This window comes from Atractosteus spatula, chromosome 8, assembly GCF_055471065.1.
Source record: "Atractosteus spatula isolate fAtrSpa1 chromosome 8, fAtrSpa1.hap1, whole genome shotgun sequence".
Lineage (NCBI taxonomy): Eukaryota > Metazoa > Chordata > Actinopteri > Semionotiformes > Lepisosteidae > Atractosteus > Atractosteus spatula.
This window is the reverse complement of record NC_142713.1, coordinates 19,436,784-19,449,235: the sequence shown is the minus strand read 5'-3', so window position 1 is coordinate 19,449,235 and position 12,452 is coordinate 19,436,784. Positions and strand designations below refer to the sequence as shown.

General features: G+C 35.0%; 1 protein-coding gene across 3 annotated transcripts; it reads right to left on the bottom strand.

Moving 5' to 3' along the window:
- Positions 1–2,920: 2,920 nt before the first annotated feature.
- prpf18 (PRP18 pre-mRNA processing factor 18 homolog (yeast)) lies at positions 2,921–12,389 on the bottom strand. Of its 3 annotated transcripts, XM_088923599.1 has the most exons (11): positions 12,269–12,388; positions 11,791–11,868; positions 10,556–10,582; positions 8,998–9,102; positions 7,825–7,938; positions 6,966–7,112; positions 6,204–6,272; positions 5,600–5,740; positions 4,937–5,008; positions 4,366–4,521; positions 2,921–3,925 (listed from the first exon to the last, which is right to left on the bottom strand). In XM_088923599.1, the coding sequence occupies exons 1-11, from the start codon at positions 12,332–12,334 to the stop codon at positions 3,845–3,847; spliced, it is 1,056 nt and encodes a 351-aa protein (XP_088779725.1). In that variant the 5' UTR covers positions 12,335–12,388; the 3' UTR covers positions 2,921–3,844. The 3 variants fall into 3 exon arrangements, with proteins under 3 accessions (XP_088779725.1, XP_088779726.1, XP_088779727.1); XM_088923600.1 differs by lacking the exon at positions 10,556–10,582 and having other exon boundaries at positions 12,269–12,389; XM_088923601.1 differs by lacking the exon at positions 10,556–10,582 and having other exon boundaries at positions 8,998–9,096.
- Positions 12,390–12,452: the final 63 nt, after the last annotated feature.

The window sequence follows — 12,452 nt, the reverse complement described above, 5'->3', positions numbered from 1 at the left end:
ACCCATGTATATGGGACAATTAATGAATGGTAACTACCCTTACAAAACTTTCAGGCACTGCTGGCTTCAACGTGACATCCCTAACCAGGCTTCGGCTCTCACAAGCGTGCAGGTTGTGTGTAGGTACTATTATGGACATTCCATGTCTTAATGACGACCTTCACTGTAGTCAAAGACATAAGTAACTTCTTTTTTGATGTTTTTTTTTCTTTACCACTATCCCAGTTTATTTTGAAAGCTCCCGAGTCATCATGATTGATTTGAATATAGGTGATTTGTGGGATGAAATTCAACATTTATTGAGGAACCCCGAGAGAGACAGATGCCTCTACTTTGAAGTTAAACCGCTTTGAAACTTATTGTGCTCCCTATTGATTTAGGATTGCCATAACAAAGGGGATGAATAGTTATGCAATTGTGAAATGTATAATTATCTTTATATAGCTGATTTCCATACTATCAGCATTTCTTAACTGTTGTTGGTTAACTCATGTTGGAATAGAAGATGTAGGTTCTAAACAAAAAGTCATTTAAAACAGGAGTGTAATCACTGCAAACTCAAACGGGAACAAAGGGTGCAAACTTTGCAAGGATGTTAAATGTTTTGCAACATATTGTATGCACCATGCTAGGAAAACCCAGCACCATGAACAAGCAAATACAACCACAACAAATAAAAGAGCATCCATGTTTTTCTGTGATTCAGCTGAAATTATTAAAACAGGGTGTATTACAACTACTTTGCTCCAGTTACAAATTATGCACAAAAGAAAGTAACCAAGATAAACTGGGGGGCTTAAGAAACATCCCACATATTTGCAGGAAGTTAAAACCTATAAAGGAGGTTAATATCTCAAATTCAGGTCTTTTTTTTTATTTTGTACATTGCTTATCACAAGAAATGGCCATAGAGCACTATAAAAACCATTTATCAGTGTATCATAAAGTCAACACTGATCATGTAAGAATAAATAGCAATGGTTTTAACCAGAGACAGAGGTTAAGAAGAACACCAAGAGAATACAGTAGGATTGTCCAGATCTGAATGAAGAATTGGTTGGGATCTGACAGAAACTGATAGAAGAGATCCAGTGAGGAACCTGAAAAGCTGAATGACACTTCCTAAAAAGATTAATTTTCAAAGGGAACGAAGTTACAAGAGAAATATGAGGGCTAGTTTGCCACACAGGAACAGTGGTAAAGCAGATCAGCGTTGAATAAGTACCAGACTGATAGACAGCCATTTGATAACTGAATCATATGAAAGATGTGCTACTGCATCCAGGTTGAAGAAATATTTCTTTACTGAACAATGCTAATTATTTACGATACAATCAGCCAATTTGAAACAGCCAGTTGTGTTTTTCATGTTATAGCTCGCAGAAACCCGCAACTGCATACAACAGGGAAAGAGGACATGTCAACCAACACTTCTGACCAGCTCAGCTTTGAACCATTCATCTTTTCACACCAGCTAGGTGTTAAAAGCCTGGAGAAGTATGTACCTCACAGACAACACAGCATGCATGTTTCTGAGAGTCAAACGCTGGCTGACTTAACCCATCCTACCCTCAGTCGTATCACTAGCTCAGCCCACTGTTCACTGTTGTCAGGCAGTGACATGACTAAGGCTCAAACCTGCATTTGGGTAAGCATCCTTACCAGGTGATGAGCTCAGGAGGCCTCTATAAGAATAGATTTAACAATTTAATACCACCAGTTCAGACTTGTGGATTTTTTTACGTCTTCGTTCATCTGCATGGGAAAATAAAGGGCAAGCATGATGCACCAGCTTGCCCACTCACCAAGCCATTCATCTTTGCAAAGTTATACAGTATAATACCTTTAACGAGGGCCAGTGCAATTTAAATGAGTGATGTGTCTCTCACTGACTATGTCAAAAAGGCACAGAATCTTACTGAGAGTTGAGAGAAGCCTATTCCAGCCTTTTAAATTACTTATGAAACAAAAGTTAAAAGAATCTACAACACTCTTTAAAAACAAATAAGGAATTTAAACTAACCCCATTATTTGTTTAACTATGTAACAGCTGAGCTCAACTAAAACAGGTATGTGAGTAATTAGTATCAGACAGGGATCTCTCCTATTATCAGCTTAAAGAGTATGGTTCTTGAGTTGCTAGTGACATATCTTAGGATAGTACTCACCTGTGGCACAGAGCTACAATGTCTGGAGCAGGCAGCTTTTAGTAGTTGAGCATAGAACAAATTAAGAGTTTCACATCACTAAACATGAAAATAGAAGCACTTTGTTTTCTCTCTAGTTTACCTTCCTACTGTGTTCTCTCTATAATTTCAGCATTTTAAACAATAACCAAATCCAAGGGAGGCTAAGATCACAATAAGTGGCATTTCATTTTAGAATGACAATTTCCCTTTCACACATGGTGTTCTTAATGGTTTTATCTGTGTCAAAACTGAAATAAAATGTTCTTCTTCGCAAACAGTGCAGTGAACAAAAGCCCACATGAATCTTTCAGGAAACAACTAGATCTTCCACATTGCTAAGCTTCTAACAAAAAGGTACAAGATGAGTAAAAGGATTCCGTGTTCAACTTCTCTTAGGTTCTTTTTCTGTTATTGCTGCTTCCAACCCCATGCACACGTTTCAACACGGTCACAGCAGAAATGAACGATACAAAAAAGCACTTGCACTGAAAGTGTTCCAAATTTCAACTGACTATGGATTTAGTATCACTGTAAAGGAGAGAAGCAGCCACCTCTATATCTGTCGTGATACTTTCATTTAAAAAATTCAGTTCTCCAAAATAAAAAAGCAGAACACCTGTAGATCTAATGTCCTCCCCCCCCCCATATGAAAAATAAAAATTCAATACAAATGTGTATGATATGTATAAATGGGTCATTTTCCTGCGAGAAATTAAACAGTGAACACTTAATTGATTTGATCAATTTATGGACAACAGTTTAATTCCATGTTTTTTTTCAAGCAGTTATTAAAGATTAATGGAAGATTATCTCAAGTCCTTTGAGCGTCATTGTGTCTGCGTTTTAGCTGGTGTAACTGAATCTAAACAAACTTTGTTTCAGTAAAATCAAAATTCTGATTTCAGAATGTGTTTTTAAATCTCTAAAGCAATAAACCTCTACTGAACGATGACCCCATTTTGTCTTCATGCTGTCAGTAGTGATTTAATAAGCACAACCGATGATGAGTATTTCAATGAAATTCCTCCTCCACCACCCACTCACCACTTTCATAGCTTCTTAAAATAAATCTGAGCTGACAGCCATGACCACCCACTGCAAGATGACATTTTTATACTGATCTTGACATGAAAATAACTATCTCAAATTTTGCCACAACTATAAAACACATCTAAGGCACACTTACATGATCAAAGACATTTTACTGTAGGTTAAATGAACGGCTTTATGGCAGAAATAACATTACAAGAATGAGAACGCTTAAAATGAAAGTTTACATTTACTTATATTTTAACTAATGTTGGCCAAAGTGTTAAATACAGCTATAAAAATATCATAAGCCTAGAACTGCATAATAAAACTTACACACCCTGGCAAGAGCTGTTCACTTTAAAATGTGAACCAATCAGAAAAAGACTGCTGAATAAAAATTTAAACTGGGTTGTGGTTTGATAAGTGGTGTCATAATTAGTCCAAATTAAAAGTACACAAAAGTCTCCAACATTAAACTGAATAAATGAAAATAAAATAGTAATGGAACACTCCCCAGGAAGAAAAATATTTACATTAACATAAAACATGAACAAGATCACATTTGTTGTTAGAAGTCCATGTCTTCAGTTTCATATAGGAAATCAATGGTATAGAAGAGTAGGTCATAAGGCATTGTACTCCACACACTTAGAAGGGTCTGTTGGGAAATGCTTTTGGCAAATTGTCATCAATCTTTTCAGTCCCTAGGCAGAAGAGAAAGGACAAGAGCTTTATAAAACCAGACCTCTAGAGGAAAATCAATGCACAGACAAAAACAACAAATGTCATCGCTGTGCATACAGGAATCCACACTTCACTGTGAAAAATTCTCCTTTTTGTATCATTATTTTCTAAGGAAGCACACGATTTTGTCCACTTAGTGGCATTAAAAACAACTAATGCTATTAGTTTTTTCACATTTTTATGATAATTGGTATACATTGGAGTTATGCAGTCTTTGATAAATAAGAGCATGTACCAGTTTGTATCATACCTACTTTTGAAGGAGTTCAAAAAAGAAATATAGGGAAATCGAAAACAAAATCTTGTTTAATGCAAATAGTGAGCCTGCCCTATAAAGAATCACTGATTTCTTCATCAATGAAACAGAGACACAAAAGAAAAGTGTTTTAAATTCTTTTACCTGAATATACTTTCTCTGAGTTTCATCGTTAAGGACATGAGCCACATGTTTGGAGAAGATTTTTTCTCGACCGGTACGTGCATGGATGCCGACCATAGTCACACCAATGGGCCATGGGGCATTTCCAATAGCCATCTGAAGATAGGCATCATTCGCCTGTGAAGCCAGCAATGTAACAGTCTGATTATACTTGCTTTTTAAATCCAGTCAATATTTTGTGTTCTCCTTTCAGTGGAAACACGGTTGAGCTTTATGCCCTTCATTGCCAAGTTCTTGTTTGTAAGCTTGAAAAGATCTAAATAAAACTGGAAGATTAATGCAATCCCTGGGAAGCAAAACTTTCTCAGTTTTAAATCTCCAGTTTTGGAAAGTTAACAAGTCTTGTAAAAGTTAATGTTTTCAATTTTTTTCAAAGTGCTAAGCCTAGAAAATAGCAGGTTTGTTCTACTGATGGATGCTATCTTACTGCTGGCTACAATTCTAAAACTTTTAATTACCCGAAAGAACAGTACATCCAGATCAAACTTATAAAAACAGCAACAGCAACACATGATTCAAAAGATTTAAATACCTTAACATATTCTCTTTGCAACATGAACTTGATGATATCGGTGATTGATTCTTTGATGTCTGCTGGGAGATTCTGAAACAAAGCACAAAATCAAATTGTCATCTAATCCCACCTAGAAAAGGTAATACTAGATTGCACACATTTCAAGTGAACCAACTGATGGTCTACAAAGGTCAAGTTTTTAGAGTATTTAAAATAGCAGATCAGAAGATAACCTTGATCACCAAACATTTAATCTGATATAAGTACACTTATGAACACCAGAAAATGACAGCAACTGGCTTGTGGAGGTTAACTGTACAATGGCGATTAAAAAAAAAACATCTGTTTCTGTTGAAAAGCAAAACAGATTTCTACATTTTTCATCAGGTAAAATAATTTGGCAAGTGATATGTAGCTCATTGGATTAATAAAAGCCCATGTTAAACTAAAACATAAAAACTTGAACGAATATCAGCATTTAAGCCACACTGGTTACAATTATACTTTTAGGATTTGAATCACCACTAAAAAAAGTTAACAAAACATTCACTAAACCTCAAATATATTTCTAAAAGACTAATATGCAAGCTTCTCATGCAATGTTGAACTGATAAAGAACAACAGTAAATCAAAAAGTGAAGAGCTATGCAAATTTTTACAGAGACAAATTTCAGCTCTTACTCTCTTACGCAGTTTCCTGAAAAGCGGCTTGAGATAAGACTCGGTCTGTTTCTGGGTGGCGCTGGCCAGCTTCCCCTGTACACTCCTCTTCACATAATCCTCTCGACCATTCAGGTCTTTTGCCCACACGCCAAGCAGAAACTGGAAAAAAGTAAGAACACACATCTTAGTGGTTAAAACGCATTCCAAAAAAGTCAACAAGCTATCCGAGTCTACATTCTTCTTGTTTTAAAAATGTTTAAAAACAACGGTCTTTATTTTTCTATTAACATGAATATTTGGTAGAAATTCTGACCATGACTCATTCATGTCTACTGCAATCAAATTCAGAACTTTGCAAAATTAAAATGTACTGTCTGATTAACAGGAAATATTTAACCACTCGGTATTCTGGAGATGTCACAAAATGAAATAGTCTTTAAAAAGCCAATTTGCCATAATACATTTATCAATTCGTTCAATAAAAAAAAGGAAAAAAATTTGAAAACTAGATGTAAAAGACAATCTTTTTGCAGCTATATTGAGCTATATGAAGCTATGTTTAGCTTCACTTATAGAGATGTATTAAAATATATTTTCACTCATTCAGTAACCCGTGTCTTACCTTTAGAACCTTAGTTATAATGTCCATGTCTCTATCATCATCACCTTGTCCAAGAGATTCTCCTAAAGCCTGAAAGTAACATTTCATAGTGAGAAGAGATTTCCCTCTGTAAAAATGTGGAATGTGAGCAAAAATGTATTGTCACAGCTCACATTGCTAATTACCAAAAAACTTAAGGATATAAAGAAGGTTACAAACCAGAGAAAATCACTCAACTTAAATGTTGTAAACAACCCAAAAGAATTCAGAACATTCAAGAGAAAACTTATATTGGAGTGTTCACTACATTATTGTAGAAATGCACATTACTGCAGCAATAAAAAGAACATCCATGTTCTACTGATTCTATTTCAAGAAGTAAAACGGCACCACCTTGTGTTGAAAGGCATGCTAATATAATTTAACAAATTGTAAGGTAAATTTGGATAATACTTTTACAGGATTATGTATGACATGGAAAAAAGTATTAAAGTTGCAATTGAATAAATATAAAGTATGAAGTTGCATCTGTAATGCCTTTAGATATTTACTATATAACAAATTCAAATGCAATACAAGATACAGGCATGAAGTGGAAGATATCTTATCTGCACACTTCACTGAGGTAAATTGTTTTCCTTTAACACTCAAAATGTATCCGAGAACCATCATTTTAAACAAAGCAGCTGTTGGCGAGACTACATACAAGTCCAACACAAACAGTTCTCTCAAAACAAAGTTACCACTGCCATTCCTCAATGTCTGTTAATAGTATGACATCACCTCCAGTTCTTCAATGGTGGTATTTTCTTCATGGACTTTCAGGTCATTTTGAGTGTCTTCCTCTCCTGGTTCTTGACCACCTACGATTTCATTGAGATACTGCTGGTCTATTTTATCCAGAGCTGCCTTCAGATCATTTCTCAAACCCTATGAATAAAACCAAAAAAGTATTAACACTGACTATATGATAAATCAGAGAGCAGAATTACACCCTGTTAATAAAAATGTCACAAAAACTAAAGGGTAGTAATAATAATAATAATAATAATAATAGTTAATTAAAATGAAATCAAATCTAATTTATGCTGACAATTCTGGAACCCAATTAATTCATGATGAGCAAAGATCTAAGATCTACAAATAGGCTTATTCATTCAAGCTACCATTTTTAAAGAAAGCATATTTATGATGTTCTCTTGTGAAAGTATTTCACTATTGAATGAAACTACATACCTAGGGTGACTATTATAAATAGGTGAAAAAATGTAATGGTATTCCATTAAAAATTAACATCTATATTTTAGACATGGAGCAATTTATATTATAAAACACTAACCTTTTGATCCATGTACCGAGATTTAAATAAATGTTATAAATAACAGTGTAAGCTGATCATACTATAAATGGCTTGTTCAAGAAAGGTTCTAACCATAAACATTCTTCTTTACTTCAGAAGCAAGCTTCACCTTTTGTAGTTTTAGTAAAGTTTTGACAGACACAAATGAGTGTGAAATGAGAAACCAAACAATGAGAGGAACACCTGATCATATAAAATAAAGCAAAATAAAATCACAGGATGCAGATTTTATTCATTCAGAAATGGGAAGATTTGGTAACATTCTTCAGAAGAAAGATGTACCTTGTTGACTTCAGGGGCTAAAATCTCGATTTTTCTTAGCCTTTGGAAGGCATCGTAATCGGACTCGCCAAACAATCGGATGGGCTCGCCTCTTTCTCGCAGACGTCTGATCACCTATAAAAAAAAGTGTAAGCTTGGTGACTGATTCTCACTTTAATAAACTGATTTTTAAATTACTTTTGAATGTCTACAAGACACTTTATTCTTTTTACACTGCAGGTTAAAAATATGAGTGTAAAAAGTAAAAAATAAAATTCATAATAACCATCCCACCAATACCAATGCTTGTGTACCTAATCCGAATGTCCCTAGATTTTAAAAATTATGTAGATCCTTTGGTTTACTTTGAACTATGCAATTGCTTAACAAGATGACCTTAATGAATGGAGGAAATACTACGTAATTATATCTAAAAAAGACAGATGCAAATATAGAGCAGTGGTTCCCAATCCTGGTGCTGATTTTCATTTCAGCTAAGCTCTAAATCTGCAGTACTAATAATTAATAACTGAGCTGCTTGCTTGTTTAGATTTTTACTTCCACAATAAGTAAAAAGTAAATTTCAGTCAGTACACCCAAACGAAAGCAGTTCTGTAAGAAACCGGTTTAGGATAGATGCCAATTACAAATCCCATTTGACCTTTTACATATTAGCTAGAACAAATACCAGAAGATAGTGTTCCTCTGGGATCAGGGTTGGGGCCACTGACGGACATATATATCATTTTAATTGAACTTTTCCAGTCAAAGCAACAATCATTAATTGCTAAAAATATCCTTTATTGTCTGACAGAAAGCAAATGTTTATTCCTAAAAACAGTGTCTTGAGTTCATGAACACCTCTTCGGGAGATAAAAAAAAACCCAATGAAAGGCCTATTTCAAAGTAATCACCGAAAGCTCTTAGATTTTTCACAGACTCCAATCTGTAAGTCTCCATGGACTTTCCAAAGTGGAAGAGAAAGTGGGTGGACTAGAATGATATCCATGACAGGATTCTGGGTATTTGTGGCCTTTGCAGAGGAGAAACAGTCCATCTTGGAACACCTTTCACCAAATTAGTTCAGAAAAAAGCTAAGCACATGCACCGACACCTGAACACAAGCATGTTCTGTACAACACATTTTGCCTTGAGAAGGGTACGGCATCTTCTGCACTGCTGCATGAGGCTTACCTCCTGTCGTGAAAGCGTCATGGGCAGCTTCTCTTCAGTTAGTTCGAGTTCCAATACAGGATTGGAGGAGGTCGATGGTTCAGGCTCATCTTCTTTACGCTGTAACTTTAAATTAAAACCAAATTGACGATCCCATGCTAAACATGATACTGTAAATGTAAAAATTATATGAACAATTTATTACTTTTTATTTTGTAATATATTTAATTAAATAACTTTCCTTTCTAAAGGGCCACTGACATTGATAATGCATACAAAATAGATACTAACATGTCATCTGCTTACAACATTAATGAGCATCAACATTTTATATTGATGCTTCTTATAAACACTTAATATATATATATATAACACCTCACTACTTCAGAAAAAAAAATAGAGAACAAAGGTGCTTTAATATTTAAAAAAACGCACTGAACAACGCCATCTTCGTGAAGGGTATTTCAACACTGAAATGAATTTGAGACAATACTTGCATGGGAATCTATCAAGATTCTAAACACAGGGAAAAAACTGGGTCAATTAGGGAAAACACTGATCCTCAGTTAGATGATCCAGAGTATAGCACTGGGTTGTTCTGGAACACAGAACTTGTCTTAAACATACAATTAAATTGCATGCAACACCTCTCAACAGCTATATAATAAACCAACGTGATTTTAAGGTAATCATTCATGACAAATATAAACTAAACATATACTGTAACACCAATAAGTAAGGTGACACTTTACAGGTTTTTTTTTAACTCTTTAGATTCTTGCTCACACAATGTTACTATCCCTGCTTCTCACAGTGACACTTGCCTATACTCTGCAAATAAAGTAATTATTAATGGGACAAATTAATACTTTAAAAAGATGTTAAAAAGGACAGTTAAGCAAACAACTCCAGCTGCCTTGAAAAAAGGGAACCACCATGCTACAAGACACTCTGCTCAATTTCTTTATTCTTCCTGAACAGATGCAGAAAACAAAGAAAGTGTTTTCAATGCTTGTTCACTAGTACTCCATTATTTTAAAAAATACATAAGTGTATTTTTTTAAATAATTCAATTTAATCATGCTTTCAGAAGCACATGCACTTCTCCCCAATTACAGCTAGCAGTACAAAAAGAGGTAATTGTAAAAAAAAGATAACAGGCAATTTAAGGGATCTCTCAGAAGACTGTCAGAAGCACCGCAATATCTGCTAAAAAGCAACAGACTATTAAAAGGGGGAACTTTTTACTTGGAGCTAAGATTCAGCCTTTCCATGTTTTTTTTTTTATAAAAGGTCACTAATATTTGTTATCCATATCTAAAACAAAAGGGTGAGTTTAAAATATATTAAAGTGTGAATATTAAAATGTCCAGAATAACTGGAATTAGTTCCACCCTATGAAGTTTTGTGTTTAAAACTGGTGCAGCCAAGACTTATTTTCTTCTGCTCAAAACAACTTCACAATTTTCTAGTTCATGCTGTAAGTAAAAGAAAATGCAACAAAAAAAAAATCAGTGTTTCAGCATGCCCAATTTTGCTCTACCGCCGGGACAAATCTTTGCCCTCTTTATTCCCATACCTTTCCTGCTGGCTTCTCATTAACAACCTACAGTGCAATGCAGACAGGATGGAAAAGCAGCATTAGATGTTATAAAGACAGGGTCCGAAGAACAAGCCAAAAAAAATCACTAAGAAAGCCAGAGAACCTTTATAGAAAGCATTGTATTCATATGTGCAAAATATTCTAATACACAGATAAACACATGATTGGAATCAGAAAGAAAAGCTGTAACAAGAGCTGATAGGCCAAAAAAAGCTCTGGTTTGCAAACAGACACACCATGCATAACTACTGGATAACTGTTGGAATTTGAAAATAAGGTACAGATTTGATCATCTTACATTAAATTGATATTCTGGGTAAACACTGTGATTGTACAGTTCAAGACAAGTTAAAGAGAAGCAAATGTATGTAGACATCATTGATGTCCAAAAGAAAAGAGAAACAAGTCTGTACTTTAAAAGAGATCTAAAATCAGATAATCAGAAACCGGTGTGTTGGAACCTAAGGGTGATTCACTAAAAGCATCAGGTGTCATACAACTTCAGCCCAATGTATTTAGAGACTCTAGGTCAGTGACCATCCATCCACACCTGAGATCTCATGAAGTGCAAAGACGAAAGACAGGCAGTTTTTCAAAACCTTGACAATTTACCCCACAAAGTATATGACCCGGACTGAATCAATCTTCCCGAGATTGTCCCTATAAACACATTTCTCCCTAATCTAAAGACTGTACAGCTGTACACTAGACCTCCTATCCTTGTTAGTTTTGGCTATTTTTTGAGTGCATGTATTTTTTGTATTTGGCAAATAATGAAGTCCATTGATTTTAAGGAATATTTCCCCAAGGAATAAATGATTAAACTTGTATGGTTTGTCATATACTGTATTTTATCTTATTTTTTCCATGAAATTTCAGAATGTGAACAAAATATTATTCATAAAGCTATAATTTCCTTGCATAAGATAACTGTCACTGTACAAATATATACAAGTCCTGCTACCATTTAGCTGTGCTGTTCTTGACTCAAAGGTAGAGAGGAGGAGTTGCACTTTGGTTTTCTACTCATTCACAGCGGTTTAAATGAAACCAGTTTTCGACTAACAGCCTAGTGCCTAAGTTTCCAATGAACTGTGCTCACTCACAGCATGTGTAACTGTTCTGGCCCGATCTAACGCCTAAAATTCACACAGGGAAACACCTGTTTAAGGCTTTCTGAACACAGATCTATAAATATATCAGCACAGTACCTTATAACCACATCTTTCATAATAGGATTCTTCTTCTTTTCGGGCAAGCTCGCTGCGTTTGAAGAATTTCTTTGACTCCTGCAATACAAGCGTTGACGTTATGGCACTCAACATAATTTAAGTATTTAGTTTAACATCTCATGAAAGGTAGCAGTCCATTTAACGTCCATGCAGCGATTTAACATTTAGAATTGGACAGAAACGAGCAAAAAATAAACTTCGTGTTTAAATACTACAGACTTATTAAAATGCTGTCGACAACTTCGGTTATAACAGTAAATCCCATGGAAAGGGTCTCTTAATGTTACTTAGTCCTTTACTGTGATATTGGTATACTAAACAGCGTGTTGTAAACACACACATATCCATAAGTATAAAGCAGGTTATCGTTGCGGGTAACACCGAGTGATAGACGGGAAAAAAAGGCATTTAAACCATCATAAAATTGAATATTTTCCATTGGACACCGATAACTCACACCAACAAGCTCCTTTTCTTCGAGCAGCTTCCTTTTCCTCGCTATTTCAGCTTTTAAAATATCCATGATTTGATAGCATTTAACACAAACTCCTTCGGTGTGGTTTAAAAAAACAAAACAGGAAGCAATTCTCCAACACTTCCGTCGGCTTTTATACGGTGAAAGGTCAAGGGGCGGTGTCAAG

Bases quoted from the DNA above. Each gene is read 5' to 3' on its own strand.
- prpf18 (XM_088923599.1), bottom strand. From the start codon at position 12,334: ATGGATATTTTAAAAGCTGAAATAGCGAGGAAAAGGAAGCTGCTCGAA. The intron at 6,273-6,965 runs GTGATGTCATAC...TGTTACTTTCAG, and splicing joins CCACCATTGAAGAACTGGAG to GCTTTAGGAGAATCTCTTGG. The intron at 5,741-6,203 runs GTAAGACACGGG...ACTTTTTTCCAG, and splicing joins TTATAACTAAGGTTCTAAAG to TTTCTGCTTGGCGTGTGGGC.